At 41.1% G+C, this 17734-nt stretch overlaps 1 protein-coding gene across 1 annotated transcript; it reads left to right on the forward strand.

Annotated features, from left to right (window-relative positions):
- Positions 1 to 88: 88 nt before the first annotated feature.
- Positions 89 to 17708, forward strand: trim69 (tripartite motif containing 69). Its single transcript, XM_062030958.1, has 6 exons — positions 89 to 703; positions 4744 to 4839; positions 11284 to 11517; positions 11910 to 11932; positions 12014 to 12129; positions 15917 to 17708. Exons 1-6 carry the CDS (start codon positions 119 to 121, stop codon positions 16459 to 16461), a joined length of 1599 nt encoding a protein of 532 aa, XP_061886942.1. The 5' UTR covers positions 89 to 118; the 3' UTR covers positions 16462 to 17708.
- The last annotated feature ends 26 nt before the right edge of the window (positions 17709 to 17734 follow it).

Genomic DNA, 17734 nt, shown 5'->3' on the forward strand with positions numbered 1-17734 from the left:
CTGTCTGGAGAGAGAGCGAGGAGGAGGAGGAAAGGGAGGAGACATTCCCTCACTGTCCACCACCTCCTTCCTTCACAGTCAACAGGAAGACTGCAGGCCGCTCACACACAAAAAAAACATGAGCAAGAACCAGAAAGAAGTGAAGAAGATCCAGTCTGCTTATCTGCAGACTGTGGAGAAGCACAATCAAGGAGCCAAGCCAGAGAAGAAAAGCTGGAAGGCAAAGGAAGGAGAGTTTGCCTCGCTGAGACCGCCCCCCGCCAACAGGATCAGCAGAGACCTGACCTGCTCCATCTGCCTGGACCTCTTCAAGCAACCCGTCTCCCTGCCCTGCGACCACACCTTCTGCCAGGGCTGCATCGTGGGCTACTGGGCCGGGCCCCGGGGTCACAGCCAGGGGGCCACGGGCTCCTGCCCCCAGTGCAGGAAGGTGTACCCGGGTCAGAGCTACAGACCCAACCGCATCGTGGCCAACATCGTGGAGAGCTACTGCCAGGGGCTGGAGGAGAGCGGGAGAGTGGAGCCCGCCCCGGCGGAGAAGGCGCCGGCCCCGGCCCCGGCCCCGCGCTGCGGCCGACACCGGGAGGAGCTGAAGCTGTACTGCGAGGACGACCAGGAGCTGGTTTGTCTGGTGTGTGGACTCTCGCAGGAGCACAGGAACCACACCATGGTGTGTGTCCAGGACGCAGAGCAAAAGTACAGGGTGAGTGTATGATCATTCATGTACAGAATTAATTAACTTTCTTTTTTAGTTTTCGGGCATTAAAAAAACACACCTTTATTGTGATCCAAAACGTTCTTCTTCTACATCATCTAAGTTACGAACATTTTATCTAGTATTACATTTGACCACCAGATGTCACTATAGTGTGTTCAGGCACCATTTTTACATCTGCACCTTTATCCAGACCAGGGGTCACCAACACGGTGCCCGCGGGCACCAGGTAGCCCGTAAGGACCAGATGAGTAGCCCGCTGGCCTGTTCTAAAAATAGCTCAAATAGCAGCACTTACCAGTGAGCTGGTCTCGCTTTGCTCGACATTTTTAATTCTAAGAGAGACAAAACTCAAATAGAATTTGAAAATCCAAGAAAATATTTTAAAGACTTGGTCTTCACTTGTTTAAATAAATTCATAAATTTTTTTACTTTGCTTCTTATAACTTTCAGAAAGACAATTTTAGAGAAAAAATACAACCTTAAAAATGATTTTAGGATTTTTAAACACATATACCTTTTTACCTTTTAAATTCCTTCCTCTTCTTTCCTGACAATTTAAATCAATGTTCAAGTAAATTTATTTTTTTTATTGTAAAGAACAATAAATACATTTAATTTAATTCTTCATTTTAGCTTCTGTTTTTTCGACAAAGAATATTTGTGAAATATTTCTTCAAACTTATGATTAAAATTCAAAACAATTATTCTGGCAAATCTAGAAAATCTGTAGAATCAAATTTAAATCTTATTTCAAAGTCTTTTGAATTTTTTTTTACAAGTTTGTTCTGGAAAATCTAGAAGAAATAATGATTTGTCTTTGTTAGAAATATAGCTTGGTCCAATTTGTTATACATTCTAACAAAGTGCAGATTGGATTTTAACCTATTTAAAACATGTCATCAAAATTCTAAAATTAATGTTAATCAGGAAAAATTACTAATGATGTTCCATAAATTGTTTTTTTAATTTTTTCAAAAAGATTCGAATTAGCTAGTTTTTCTCTTCTTTTTTTCGGTTGAATTTTGAATTTTAAAGAGTCGAAATTGAAGATAAACTATGTTTCAAAATTTAATTGTCATTTTTTTCGTGTTTTCTCCTCTTTTAAACCGTTCAATTAAGTGTAAATATCATTAATTATTAATAATAACATAGAGTTAAAGGTAAATTGAGCAAATTGGCTATTTCTGGCAATTTATTTAAGTGTGTATCAAACTGGTAGCCCTTCGCATTAATTAGCACCCAAGAAGTAGCTCTTGGTTTCAAAAAGGTTGGTGAGCCCTGATCCAGACCCTTACCAATATTTGGAAGTTTTGGAATGACCTCGCTAATTTAGAAAACCCAAAACCAGTGAAGTTGTCACGATGTGTAAATGGTAAATAAAAACAGAATACAATGATTTGCAAATCCTTTTCAACTTATATTCAATTGAATAGACTGCAAAGATATTTAATGTTCCAACTGAGAAACTTCATTTTTTTTGGCAAATAATCATTAACTTAGAATTTAATGGCAGCAACACATTGCAAAAAAAATTGTCACAGGGGCATTTTTACTACTGTGTTACATGGCCTTTCCTTTTAACAACACTCAGTTTGGGAACTGAGGAGACACATTTTTGAAGCTTTTCAGGTGGAATTCTTTCCCATTCTTGCTTATGTACAGCTTAAGTTGTTCAACAGTCCGGGGGTCTCTGTTGTGCTATTTTAGGCTTCATAATGCGCCACACATTTTGCCTACAGGCAGGCCAGTCTAGTACCCGCGTTCTTTTACTACGAAGCCACGCTGTTGTAACACGTGCAGAATGTGGCTTGGCATTGTCTTACTGAAATAAGCAGGGGCGTCCATGATAACGTTGCTTGGATGGCAACATATGTTGATCCAAAACCTGTGTGTACCTTTCAGCATTAATGGCGCCTTCACAGATGTGTAAGTTACCCATGCATTGGGCACTAATACACCCCCATACCATCACACATGCTGGCTTTTACACTTTGCGCCTATGACAATTCGGATGGTTCTTTTTCTCTTTGGTCCGAAAGACACGACGTCCACAGTTTCCAAAAACAATTTGAAATGTGGACTCGTCAGACCACAGAACACTTTTCAACTTTGCATCAGTCCTTCTTAGATGAGCTCGGGCCCAGCGAAGCCGGCGGCGTTTCTGGGTGTTGTTGATAAATGGCTTTCGCTTTGCATAGTAGAGTTTTAACTTGCACTTACAGATGTTGCGACGAACTGTAGTTACTGACAGTGGTTTTCTGAAGTGTTCCTGAGCCCATGTGGTGATATCCTTTACACACCGATGTCGCTTTTCGATGCGGTACCGCCTGAGGGATCCAAGGTCACGGGCATTCAATGTTGGATTTCGGTCTTGCTGCTTACGTGCAGTGATTTCTCCAGATTCTCTGAACCTTTTGATGATATTACGGACCGTAGATGGTGAAGTCCATAAATTCCTTGCAATAGCTGGTCGAGAAATGTTGTTCAGTCATAGACAATTTAGAGTGAAAAGCAAATTTTATTTTCACTCGCATACAAAACATACTTGGATTGTTTCCCTGGCTTGGAGACTCTCCCGAAGGACAGTGCGGCGAAGACACAACAAACTCCCTTCTTGTCTCTCATGGACACACACCTGTTGTTGTTGACGTTTGGACTAGCGACTGCACGACATCAAGACCGCGGAACAAAGACACGCGGCAGGCGCACACACACACACACACACCACACACATATACCCGACCACCCCATCCAACGCCCTTGATGCGAATCCCTTAGAGGTGAAGGACAGCTGGGCAGAGCCTTGAAGAGCTGCAGCCTGCCACCGTAGCCCCCACTCCCTCCCCTCTGTTGCAAGTCTGGAGATGTATGTTGTAATATGTATATGTGCTTTGCTATGGAGGTTTTTTCCCTCTCCAGACTGGGCCCCCTTCGGAGCCCAGTCTAGATTGTATTTTTTTACTCATCCTCCCTCAGCGTTGACTTTTTTGCCATCTTCCTGTTCTGTAACCCTGTACAGTTTGTTTGTCTAATCTTGAACGGGTTCGTGCCGAAAACACAGTTTTGTTGTTCTTGCGCAACGACAACAAAGACCGACCTACCTGAAACTGTTCGACAATTTGCATTTGTTGACAACGTGGTGATGTTTTCTGAAGTGTTCCTGAGCCCATGTGGTGATATCCTTTACACACAGATGTCGCTTTTTGGTGCAGTATCGCCTGAGGGATCGAAGGTCCGTAATATCATCGATTGCTTGCAGTGATTTCTCCAGATTCTCTGAATCTTTTGATGATATTACAGAACTTAGATGGTGAAATCCCTAAATTCCTTGCAATAGCTGGTTGAGAAATGTTGTTCTTAAACTGTTGGACAATTTGCTCACGCATTTGTTGACAAAGTGGTGACCCTCGCCCCGTCCTTGTTTGTGAATGACTGAGCATTTCATGGAAGCTGCTTTTATACCCAATCATGGCACCCACCTGTTCCCAATTAGCCTGTTCACCTGTGGGATGTTCCAAATAAGTGTTTGATGAGCATTCCTCAACTTTATCAGTCTTTTTTGCCACTTGTGCCAGCTTTTTTGAAACATGTTGCTGGCATTAAATTCTAAATGAGCTAATACTTGCAAAAAAAAACAAAGTTTTCCAGTTTGAACGTTAAATATCTTGTCTTTGCAGTCTATTCAATTGAATATAAGTTGAAAAGATTTGCAAATCATTGTATTCTGTTTTTATTTACCATTTACACAACGTGACAACTTCACTGGTTTTGGGTTTTGTAATGAATATTTGCACACAATCGCAATGTAGCATATAATTTGCACCTTTTTCCAGATCCCCATCACATCTTAGTTCCTTCTTCTACGGAGTCTAGTCAAAACCGTTCTTTTTGGCGTAAACTCGCCACCTTTTGTCCACCTAGATGTCACCAGTGTTTACGCAATTTTGTTTTGTGTCGACGACCACAATGTAGCGTGTTAGAGTACCTCTGAAACTTGTTAAGTCTTCTTCTTCGTCCAAAATCAGGCGTCCCTGAACAGCTCCATGGACTCCCTCAAAGCGGAGCTCAACACGGCGCTGCAGTGTGATAGTGAAGCTGAGGAGGAAGTCAAAAAGCTTAAGGTGAGAGGGTTTTTGTGTACGCTTTTAATTAGGGATGGGTACCGAATTTGGTGCCAGCTGAATATTGATTCACTCAACTTTTTCAAAATGTACTAGCTTGATGCTAATTTACTTTGGGTTTGCCATAGAAATGCTACCGTTTCAACACCTCCAAATTTGGTCATCAAAATTACAACCAAGGCCATATTTCAATACTTTTGTTGCACCGGCTCAAACAACTGGCAGGGAAACAAGCACTCAAGCGGAGAGGACTCAGCCAAACTGCCTCTAGGTAATGTTGGAATTCTCCATGACAACAAAGCGAGTATGCTTGACGGAAAACGCTTAAACGTACAGTAAGGCTCCACTTTTCCAAAATGTGCCAGCTTGATGCTAATTTACATTGGCTTTGCCATAGACATGCTACTGATTAGCATTCACAATTTTACATGCTGATTTCAACGCCTCCAAATTTGCTGAACGAAGACTACAAATAAGATGCACAACCAAACAGCTGGTGTGTAATCAGTACAATAAAGTGGCCAAGTGACACCCGCCGGCATCTTCAATTTTGCCCGCGAGACAAAAGGTACGAGTTTAATTTCAATAAATAATAATAATAATAATAACTTTACATATTGCAAATGCAGTTGGTAATTTGTGATAACTGTATTTACCCAGGAGCCTAACAGGTGCCAATTTGTCACCCTTTTAGGGGACAATGTAAGAAATATAGGCACATCATTTACCTATATGACCCAATCAAAACAAACTTTTCTAGTCATGGTGCAGAAAGAAAAATTCAACCAGCGCAAAAAGTCACATAACGCGACATGCTAACTAAACGTTGTGGATATTATAAACATAAACGTCCCATCACCATAAAAAAAATGAAATTACACCCCTTTAAATCCATTGCAAGGCATGATGGGAAAAAAATCCATCCATCCATCCATTTTCTACCGCTTATTCCCTTCGGGGTCGCTGGAGCCAATCTCAGCTACAATCGGGCGGAAGGCGGGGTACACCCTGGACAAGTCGCCACCTCATCACAGGGCCAACAAAGATAGACAGACAACATTCACACTCACATTCACACACTAGGGCCAATTTAGTGTTGCCAATCAACCTCAAAACACCCTATTTAGGGGACAATGTAGGAAATACAGGCACATCATTTACTTATATGACCCAATCAAAATAAACTTTTCTAGTCATGGTGCAGAAAGAAAAATTCAACCAGCACAAAAAGTCACATAACGCAACATGCTAACTAAACGTCGTGGATATTATAAACAAAAACGTTCCATCACCATAAAAAAAATGAAATCACACCCATTTAAATCCATCGCAAGGCATGATGGGAAAAAATCAAAACACCCTCTCCACACTTATTCATGTTTGACTTTTAGCTGCTTGATATTTCTGACTGATTACAAAGCTTTAAAGAGCTTGTCACGAAAGGTAGGAGTTGAATTTTCACATACTCTTAATATTAATTTACAATGATTATTGATTATATATCCATTAAACTATTATAATATGTAAACACACACACATATACTTTGCATGCAGTCGGCTTTCAGCCCCTGGCAAAAAAATTTGACCCCCAGTCAAAAAGTTTGGACACCCCCAACTTACAGCATAAACACTTTGTAGAGCCCGACGTAACATTGGATTCGCACATTCAACTTAATAGCAGATACACCATTTCAACTGTTTGCCCAAGTTAAAGTTAAAGTACCAATGATTGTCACACACACACTAGGTGTGGCGAAATTTTTCTCTGCATTTGACCCATCACCCTTGATCACCCCCTGGGCGGCGAGGGGAGCAGTGGGCCGCAGCGGTGGCCGCGCCCGGGAATAATTTTTGGTGATTTAACCCCCAATTCCAACCCTTAATGCTGAGTGCCAAACAGGGAGGTAATGACTCCCATTTTTATAGTCTTTGGTATGACTCGGCCGGGGTTTGAACTCGCAACCTACCGATCAGGGGCCGCAAATGACACCATACCGGCCCCCCCGAGTTCAATTCGAAACTAGGGAGACAAACATTTTTGCAGCAAATTCTTCAAAGTGCTCTTGTTGTATGGAGGAACTTGGACCAACGCTCTTTGCATTGACATTTTAACATTCCTAGCAAACACAGAACAATGGCAGGGCCAGTCACACATTTTCTTCATAATGTGATTTATGTAACCAAGGTGTTGTTGTGGCTTGTTTACTTCACATGCAGTCAGTGGTCAACTCCTTCAGTGCTTCTAGTTTCATCATTTGGCCCTTTTCAACAGGTGGCCCTCAAGTTCAGTTCAAAAAAACTGGTGAGAGACTCACATTTTTGCAGGAGATTCTTAGAAACACTGTCATAGAGACAATCTTTGACTTAGTTCAAAATAAATAAATAAATAAAAAGACAAATAGCAGAGCACTCCTGTAACTCTGACAACTTAAATATACCAAAATCAAATGTCAACTGTTGAAGGAGCTGATTCTACGGGATTGACAAAATAATACAAATAGTCAAAAGGGGGAAGCCCCGGTCCTTAGCTTTCTGGAAAAGTGGCCCCCGAAACTATTTAGCGTAGTCCACACACTACTGCCATCTAACGTCTTGAAATTGCAACTGCATGCAAAGTCCACTATATAATACTTGCAAATTAGAAAATAAGATATAACAACAAAACAGCAAAGTTATCATAATCTGTGGAATGTTAAACAAAAAAAGTTAGATTTTATCATCAACACTAACAATTAACACTAAATTGGTATTGTTGAGTACTGTTGTTGATTTCCACGGTACCGGAAACTGATACCGCATCGGTTCAAATGTCAAATGTGAACTGTACCCATCCCTATTGTGAACAAACACAAGAAACGTCAATGATTTAAAGGAGCCATAAGTAATAATTTCATGACAAGTCCTGATATGTCAAAAGACATTAATAAATCATATTATTTTCCAATACCTCTATAACTGATAACAGTAGTTCAGCCGGGATATGCTCATTTCAAAATTTTATTTACAGCCCCGAAATCTTATTGTTTTCATTTCAATGCCCCGCCTTCCACCGTTTGACCAATTCGAAAGTGTGGCGCATATTTGTAACAGTGTTAAAGTTGTTTATACGGCCACCCTGCATGGCTGTTGATCAAGTATGCCTTGAATTCACTTATGTGTGTGTAAAAGCCGCATATATTATGTGACTGGGCCGGCACGCTGTTTGTATGGAGGAAAAGCGGACGTGACGACAGGTTGTAGAGGACGCTAAAGGCAGTGCCTTTAAGGCACGCCCCTAATATTGTTGTCCGGGTGGAAATCGGGAGAAATTCAGGAGAATGGTTGCCCCGGGAGATTTTCGGGAGGGGCACTGAAATTTGGGAGTCTACCGGGAAAATCGGGAGGGCTGGCAAGTATGGCCTAGACCAGGGGTCGGCAACCCAAAATGTTGAAAGAGCCATATTGGACCAAAAATACAAAAACAAATCTGTCTGGAGCCGCAAAAAGTTAAAAGCCATATTACATACAGTTAGTGTGTCATGAGATATACATTGAATTAAGATGACTTAAAGGAAACTAAATAACCTCAAATATAGCTACAAATGAGGCATAACGATGCAATATGTACATATAGCTAGCCTAAATAGCATGTTAGCATCGATTAGCTTGCAGTCATGCAGTGACCAAATATGTCTGATTAGCACTCCACACAAGTCAATAACATCAACAAAACTCACCTTTGTGCATTCATGCACAACGTTAAAAGTTTGGTGGACAAAATGAGACAGAAAAAAAAGTGGCATAAAACAGGTCCTAGAAAGTCGGAGAAAGTTATATATGTAAACAAACTACGGTGAGTTCAAGGACCGCCAAAATTAGTAGGACAAAACGGTGCTCGCCAAATACTCGAATCAGTGAAGCATGTTTAATATAAACAGTGTGCTTTATAACAATTAGGGAGGTTTGTGTCATGTTTGTCCTCCTACTGAAACCATATTAAAACAAAAAATATATTTTTTTCCCCTCACCTTTTTTAATTTTTCATACATTTATGAAAAAGCTCCAGAGAGCCACTAGGGCGGCGCTAAAGAGCCGCATGCGGCTCTAGAGCCACGGGTTGCCGACCCCTGACCTAGACCAAGGGTGTCAAACTCTGGCCCGCGGGCCATATTTGGCCCGCCGTGTAGTTTCACTTGGCCCTTGAGGCGATATCAAATTAACACTAAGGCTGGCACACACGTTAAAATGCAACACATACTTCATCAACAGCGATACAGGTTACACTGAGGGTAGCCGAATAAAAAACTTTAACACTGTTAGAAATATACGCCACACTGTGAATCCACACCAAACCAGAACCCTTTGCAGCACTAACTCTTCCGGGACGCTACGAGGTGTGTGTGTGTGGGGGCGGGGGAGGTTTGGTGGTAGCTGGGGTGTATTTTGTAGCGTCCCGGAAGAGTTAGTGCTGCAAAGGATTCTGGGTATTTGTTCTGTTGTGTTTATGTTGTGTTACGGTGCGGATGTTCTCCCGAAATGTGTTTGTCATTCTTGTTTGGTGTGGGTTCACAGTGTGGCGTATATTTCTAACAGTGTTAAAGTTTTTTATACTGGCACTCTCAGTGTAACCTGTATCGCTGTTGATGAAGTATGCGTTTCATTCGCTCGTGTGTGCGTACAGAAGCCGCACATATCTTGTGACTGGGTCTGAACTAGGGATGGGCGATACCACACTTTTAGGATTCGATACGATACCGATACTTTTTCTTGCATTTTCATCGATACCGATACCGATACCAATAATTTCTTATTGGCAATTTTTTGTCAGTCAAAAATATTATTACTATTGTTATTATTTAAGACAAATCACAAGACAAATACAGACCATTTATACCACATTTATTATGGTCAATTTATAATAAAAGTAAAATTAAAATAAATAACATAAATATGAAAAATAAATTAAATATTATATATAATAATAACTATATATTATATATAATAATAATTAAATATTAGGGCTTTCCAATTAACAGTCAAATCCGAATTGCAAGAAGCTGCAGTTATTTTTTAAAGTTTGTGATATAATTAGCAATTAATGAAATATGAAATAGGCTAATGTTTTCGAAATGTAAGAAATCATGTTACAGATTAAAACCAAAATCACATTCAATCATATATTCAAGATTTTCTTGGAAAAAAATAAAACTGTAATGCAAAGATGAAGAATCTCCAAATTGTATCTCTTTCTTATCTTGTTTTAAATACTCAAGCAATTTTCAACTAACAGTGAATTCCCCTGTGTGGAAATTATTTGAATTTAGGATAATCATTTAAACATCCATCCATTTTCTACCGCTTATTCCCTTCGGGGTCGCGGGGGGCGGTGGAGCCTATCTCAGCTACAATCGGGCGGAAGGCGGGGTACACCCTGGACAAGTCGCCACCTCATCGCAGGGCCAACACAGATAGACAGACAACATTCACACACTAGGGCCAATTTAGTGTTGCCAATCAACCTATCCCCAGGTGCATGTCTTTGGAGGTGGGAGGAAGCCGGAGTACCCGGAGGGAACCCACGCAGTCACGGGGAGAACATGCAAACTCCACACAAAAATATTCAGTAAACATTACTAAAAATAAAAAAAACAATGCCTGTTTTAAGTCAACAAATGGACAACACTGGCTATGCCTGGCTGCATCGCTGTCGGCTGGCTGTGTGTGTGTGTTGCACGTTGACGACGCTCATTCGCTGTCTCCTGTCACGTGACTGGGCCAGCTCTATACTCTGCCAGGTACAGGGGTGTCCCAGCACATAGTAAGTTAAGTAAGTCATCAAAAACATCTGAAAGTGATGCTTGCACCCCCCACACGCCGTTTTTTGGTTTATATCGATACTTTTTTCAGAAAAGTGATGCCAAATGAGTAGCGTGTGAGTATCGATATATCGATACCACAGGATCGATACGCACATCCCTAGTCTGAACGATGTTAGAATGGATGAAAAGCGTTGAACAAAAGGTTAATTTGTTCAACCTTGGCCCGCGGCTTTGTTCAGTTTTAAATTTTGGCCCACTCTCTATTTGAGTTTGACACCCCTGCCCCCTCCACATCCCCGGATTGTAAATAATCAAATGTAAATAATCAAATGTACGTACTTGTTCTTATGCTTTCTGAGCTCACTATGTTCACTACTTGCTGTACATATCCTACCAAGTCAGACCTACACTGTTACAATGTCCATTTCTCAGATGATGCAATTGTTGATGACTGAAGTGCTGATATCAACCAAACCTAACCTCAACCCCGACTTAAACAAGTTGAAAAACTTATTCGGGTGTTACCATTTAATGGTCAATCGTACGGAATATGTACTGTACTGTGCAATCTACTAATACAAGTCTCAATCAATCAAAACCATTTCTGGCCACAATATTACACATGGCTCCTGTAACTACTTATCAGGACCACACGGCTGACCTGAAGCAGCGCATCGAGACCCAGTTCAGCGACCTGCACCAGTTCCTCTACCAGGAGGAGAAGATGCTGCAGGTGAAGCTGAAGACGGAGGAGCGCCGCGAGCTGATCCGCCTGGACGAGCACAAGGCGCTGCTGTGCGTGGAGATCTCCCGTCTGCAGAGAGCCTTGCAAGACATCGAGGACAAGCGGCGGGAGCAGGACCCCTTCACTCTGCTGCGGGTGAGAGTCAAAAAAAAAAAAAGGAAAGACATGAGTCAGCTGGTGGAGATGATTATGTGCAGAGTTGCTGAGCTGGATGAGAAGTATAAGCAGTGCAAGGGTGGGACCTCGTTGCCTTTCCTGTCAAGTTGGCGCTCAATTCTAAAGAAGCCAAACGGGGTCGAGTTGCTCCTGCTTCCTGCTAACAAACGCTGGACAGGATGCAAAGCCAGTGAGCTCACTGGTTGATCAGCGGGATAAGAAGCTCAGTGGAGTCCACGGGCCCTCGGCTCAGGGACTTTCCCCCTCCGACCGCAGGGAGCTCCTAGACGCTGATGTCATGTGGAAAAAGCCTTCTCGTCTGTCAAGATACTAATCGCCACTTTTTCTCTCCTCCCTGTGTCTCCTTCCAGAGCATCAAAGTGTGTCTGCAGAGGTGAGTGGGAGAAAAAAAAAAGCAAGTTTTGTTTTCATTGCATCGTCTCAGTTTTGCTTCGGGGGCTTTTTTCATTGGCAGGCCGCCGCTGAAGTTCGAGAAGCCAGTTTTTACGCCTCACAGCCTGTGTGAAGGACGCTTTGCAGGGCCCCTGCAGTACAGAGTGTGGAAGTCCATGAAGAGCACTATTTACCCAGGTAGGTCACCAACAACTCACCGGGCTTTACGTTACTGGGCCGTCACGCCAAATAGAACTCATTTAAACAGCCGAGTGGGTGTGGCTAGCATGGGCCTGTTTTTCATTACTGCACAGTAAGATTGAACTGTGCCTAGCAACAACATCAATCAATCAATCAATGTTTACTTATATAGCCCTAAATCACGAGTGTCTCAAAGGGCTGCACAAGCCACAACGACATCCTCGGCTCAGATCCCATGCGGCCATCAAGTTCATAACGGACCGTAAATTGTTTTTGTGCTGCAAATTATAAGATGACACGTTGAGACTGCATCACCATGCTAGCATGCTAACATTAGCATGATAACTTTTTGCGCTAAATTTGCAACTGTTTACACTAGTCATATAACTTGGTACGTGACACTTGTAAACTGCTAGCATGCAAACGTAAGCATGCAAACATTAACATTAATTTTTTTTTTAGCTAATTGTACTCTTTTTCTCTACAATGGGAAACCGGGCTTTCTGCTCCGCCGCTCCCAGTCTGTGGAACGCTCTCCCTGACCACCTGAGGGCACCACAGACTGTGGATGCTTTTAAAAAAAAGGCTTAAAAACCCTTCTTTTTAAAAAAGCCTTTTTTAAAATATATGCGTGCTAGTTCTAGCTATTAGGCTGTTCTAGTTTTAATTTTTTGAATACACTGTAGCCCTTTGAGGTTGTTTGCTCAATGTAAAGTGCTTTTACAAATAAATGTCATCATCATTCATTATTATTATCATTATTACTTCCCCAACCATACACCTTAGAGTCATATAACTTGGTATGTGACACAAGCTAACTATTATCTTGCTCACGTTAGCTTGCAAGCATGCTAACATTTTGAGCGAGTTTTGCAACCGTTTACCCCAGAGTCATATAACTTGGTATGTGACACTTGGTAACTGTTAGCATGCTAGCCAGCTAACTTAAGCATGCTAACTTTTTCCATCTAATACTACACTTTTTTTTTCTTATTTCCGCAGCCATACACCTTAGAGTCATATAACTTGGTAAAGGAAACATGCTAACTGTTATCATGCTAACGTTAGCACACATGCTAAATGTTAGCAATTTTATGTAAGCATGCTAATGTCAGGAAGTGGTGGTGACGAACCCCAAGATGCAGAGATGGCAGGCTTGGTGCACGAAAAACATGATTTCAATGTCCAAAAAATGCAGGGAAAACACGAACCAGAAACCAGGAAACAGGCAAACTTGAGACAGCAAATAGGAACCAGGAAACCAGGAAACAGGCAAACTTGAGACAGCAAACAGAAACCAGGAAACAGGCAAACTTGAGACAGCAAACAGAAACCAGGAAACAGGCAAACTTGAGACAGCAAACAGAAACCAGGAAACAGGCAAACTTGAGACAGCAAACAGGAGCCCAGTAAACAGGCAAATAGAAACCAGGAAACAGGCAAACTTGAGACAGCAAACAAGAACCAGGAAACCAGTAAACAGGCAAATAGAAACCAGGAAACAGGCAAACTTGAGACAGCAAACAGGAGCCCAGTAAACAGGCAAATAGAAACCAGGAAACAGGCAAACTTGAGACAGCAAACAGGAACCAGGAAACCAAGCAAACAGGCAAATAGAAACCAGGAAACAGGCAAACTTGAGACAGCAAACAGGAGCCCAGTAAACAGGCAAATAGAAACCAGGAAACAGGCAAACTTGAGACAGCAAACAGGAGCCCAGTAAACAGGCAAATAGAAACCAGGAAACAGGCAAACTTGAGACAGCAAACAAGAACCAGGAAACCAGTAAACAGGCAAATAGAAACCAGGAAACAGGCAAACTTGAGACAGCAAACAGGAGCCCAGTAAGCAGGCAAATAGAAACCAGGAAACAGGCAAACTTGAGACAGCAAACAGGAACCAGTAAACAGGCAAATAGAAACCAGGAAACAGGCAAACTTGAGACAGCAAACAGGAACCAGGAAACCAGGAACCAAGGAGAACTGGAGACAGCAAACAGTCTAAAGCGTTCAGCTCATAGTCCACAGCATACAGCTAGTCATACTCCAGCACCGACTGGAGGGAGAGGCAGGTATAAATAGGAACCTGATTGGCAATTGCCACCAGGTGTGTCAGACTGCCAATCAGGTACAGGTGAGGGAAACAAGCGCTCAGGGAGGCATGCAGGAAAAGGAACCAAAATAAGAGCGCTGACAGGAAATAAAACAAACAGAGAAAAAAACAAAACATAACCAAACTGTCAGTGAGAAGCCTGACAGCTAACATTTTAGGCTAGCTTCGTAGCACAAAACTCACGGATTCAGACACTCGGCACCATCTTAAAAGCACGACGGCTTCCGACGACCCCACGCCAGAGGTTCAGTGCACAAATAGCAGGCCCTTCAAAATCACTGCAAAAAGTCAGTGTTCAAAAACAAGAAAAAAATAAATAAAAATTAGGGGTATTTTATTTGAACTAAGCAAAATTATCTGCCAATAGAACAATACAATTTGGCTTGTGAAGACTTTCCAAAACAAGTAAAATTAGCTAACTTCAATGAACCCCAAAAAATACCTTAAAATAAGTATATTCTCACTAATAACAAGTGCACTTTTCTTGGTAGAAAAAATAAAAATGAGACCATTTTGCTCAATATGTTGAAAAATATTCTTAAATGAAGTATATGCTAGTGCCATTATCTTGACATAATGATATGCGCTTGGCATTACATTTCTTGAAACCAGCAAACTTATACTAAAAACTAATTTATTGTTCTTAATGGAAAGGCAACAAGGCAACCGCTTGTTACTCTCGGGGTCTCCAAGCCGCTCAGGCAAATCATATTGTCTAAAAATGCATTTTTACATGGATAACATGACATCATCGCGCCAAGTGCGTGCTCTTTCAGTCAATTAGTGCGCATATATACAGCCCGGCCCCCTGCCAAAAAATGTTTAATTGTAATTTTGAAGAATTTATCTGAATGTGCATGAACTATTTCTGTTCAAAATTGTTAGAAATGTTAAATGTTTAAAATATTAACTGTCCGTTTACTGTACTGTGCCAACTGTACTAGTATATGAGTACGTATTTTCTATTGTTTCATTGAAAATAAAACCGCACAGTCCATTTGGCTGTCATCCGTTTTAGTTATGAGACACAATTGCGTCAAAGTCATGATTTTTTTTTTTTCATGCTTGAAATAAGAAATTATTACTTTGAAAAAGTAGTTTTATACTTGGGAGTGTTGATGACACAGCTTTGCAACAGTTGATGTTCTAGTTTCACGCATGTTTTACTCAATATAGGTCATAAAATAATAATGTAATATCTTACTGAGATCATTTAGGACCAAAACACTTAAGACAAGTAAAACGCTCTAACATAAAATCTGTTTAGTGAGAAGAATTATCTTATCAGACAGAAAATAAGCAAATATCACCCTTATTTGAGATATTTCATCTTACTTAGATTTCAGTTTTTCCAGTGATGTTTTAGTTTTTAATACTTTTATAATTTTCATTATTATTTTCAAAAACCTTTTCACATTGTCATCATGGGGTATTGTTTGTGGAATTTTGAGGACAAAAATGAATGAGGCTGTAACATAAACTGTGGAAAAAGTGAAGCACTGTGAATACTTTCCAGATGCACTGTTTTTTTCTACATTTTTCAAGTCAGAAGATTTTCCTCAGAAAGCAAACTAGTTGAGACTTAATCACCAGCCAGCCAAGTACTGAACTCCATTTTGCTTCAATTGCTTTACGACACATTATTATATAATAATTATACATGTACTTTTAGTCCCAGCAGCCATCACCTTGAACTCCAGCACGGCCAACCCTTGGCTGAGCCTCACCTCCTCACTCACCTGCGTCCGCTACCAGACCTTCAACCACGGCGTGGAGGACAACCCCAATAGGTTCAACGCCGCCCTGTCGCTGCTGGGGAGCCAGGGCTTCACCCACGGCCGCCACTACTGGGAGATCGAGGTCTACAGCAGCACCGTCTGGACCGTGGGCGTGGCCCGGGAGTCGGTACCCAGGAAGGGGGTCATCAAAGCTCTTCCGGCTAACGGCTTCTGGACCCTCTCGCTGTCCTACGGGATACAGTACATGGCGGGCACGTCCCCGCCGACCGTTCTGTCCCTGGAGGAGCCGCTGGCCAGGATCGGGGTGTACTTGGACTACAAAAGAGGCCTGGTGTCTTTTTACAATGCAGAAACCATGACACACCTGTACACCTTTAGGGAGAGCTTCATGGAGACGCTCTACCCTTACTTCAATCTGGGATTCCTGGATAAAGTGCACGAGAATGAACCTCTTAAAGTTTTCTTGCCAAAAATCTAGTTAGTTTTTTTGTACAGAACGTACACTACCGTTCAAAAGTTTGGGGTCACCCAAACAATTTTGTGGAATAGCCTTCATTTCTAAGAACAAGAATAGACTGTCAAGTTTCAGATGAAAGTTCTCTTTTTCTGGCCATTTTGAGCGTTTAATTGACCCCACAAATGTGATGCTCCAGAAACTCAATCTGCTCAAAGGAAGGTCAGTTTTGTAGCTTCTGTAACAAGCTTAACTGTTTTCAGATGTGTGAACATGATTGCACAAGGGTTTTCTAATCATCAATTAGCCTTCTGAGCCAATGAGCAAACACATTGTACCATTAGAACACTGGAGTGATAGTTGCTGGAAATGGGCCTCTATACACCTATGTAGATATTGCACCAAAAACCAGACATTTGCAGCTAGAATAGTCATTTACCACATTAGCAATGTATAGAGTGTATTTCTTTAAAATTAAGACTAGTTTAAAGCTATCTTCATTGAAAAATAAGGACATTTTAATGTGACCCCAAACTTTTGAACGGTAGTGTAGATTTAGCTTAAGTCTGTAGACTGGATCTACGGCTGCAATGTTTGGAATATTATATATATTTTTGGCAATTTAAAAAAATTTTTTTTTATAAATTTCAGTTTCTGTCTACTTTTAACTCTAAATCTAATAATACACACTTGAACTATTCACTATGTGTTTTGGCCAATTTCAGGCAAATTAACATCATTTTTGGACGAGAAGACTCCGTTTTTATTTTTCTATTTTTATCTTTTTGAATTGATAAAAAAGAAATAAAATACATCCATCCATCCATTTTCTACCGCTTGTCCCTTTCGGGGTCACGGGGGTGCTGCAGCCTATCCCAGCTGCATTAGGGTATTTAAAAATAATTACCGTATTTTTCGGAGTATAAGTCGCACCGGCCGAAAATGCATAATAAAGAAGGAAAAAAATATATATAAGTCGCACTGGAGTATAAGTCACATTTTTTGGGGAAATGTATTTGATAAAAGCCAACACCAAGAATAGACATTTGAAAGGCAATTTAAAATAAATAAAGAATAGTGAACAACAGGCTGAATAAGTGTACGTTATATGAGGCATAAATAACCAACTGAGAACGTGCCTGGTATGTTAACGTAACATATTATGGTAAGAGTCATTCAAATAACTATAACATATAGAACATGCTATACGTTTACCAAACAATCTGTCACTCCTAATCGCTAAATCCCATGAAATCTTATACGTCTAGTCTCTTACGTGAATGAGCTAAATAATATT

The sequence above is a fragment of the Entelurus aequoreus genome, linkage group LG21 (genome assembly GCF_033978785.1).
Source record: "Entelurus aequoreus isolate RoL-2023_Sb linkage group LG21, RoL_Eaeq_v1.1, whole genome shotgun sequence".
Classification (NCBI taxonomy): Eukaryota; Metazoa; Chordata; class Actinopteri; order Syngnathiformes; family Syngnathidae; genus Entelurus; species Entelurus aequoreus.

What these genes read in the sequence shown, in the direction of transcription:
- trim69 (XM_062030958.1), top strand. Translation starts at nt 119, where the DNA reads ATGAGCAAGAACCAGAAAGAAGTGAAGAAGATCCAGTCTGCTTATCTG. An exon ending in ACGCAGAGCAAAAGTACAGG is followed by an intron (nt 704 to 4,743) that starts GTGAGTGTATGA and finishes GTCCAAAATCAG; the next exon opens with GCGTCCCTGAACAGCTCCAT. An exon ending in GAAGAGCACTATTTACCCAG is followed by an intron (nt 12,130 to 15,916) that starts GTAGGTCACCAA and finishes ATGTACTTTTAG; the next exon opens with TCCCAGCAGCCATCACCTTG.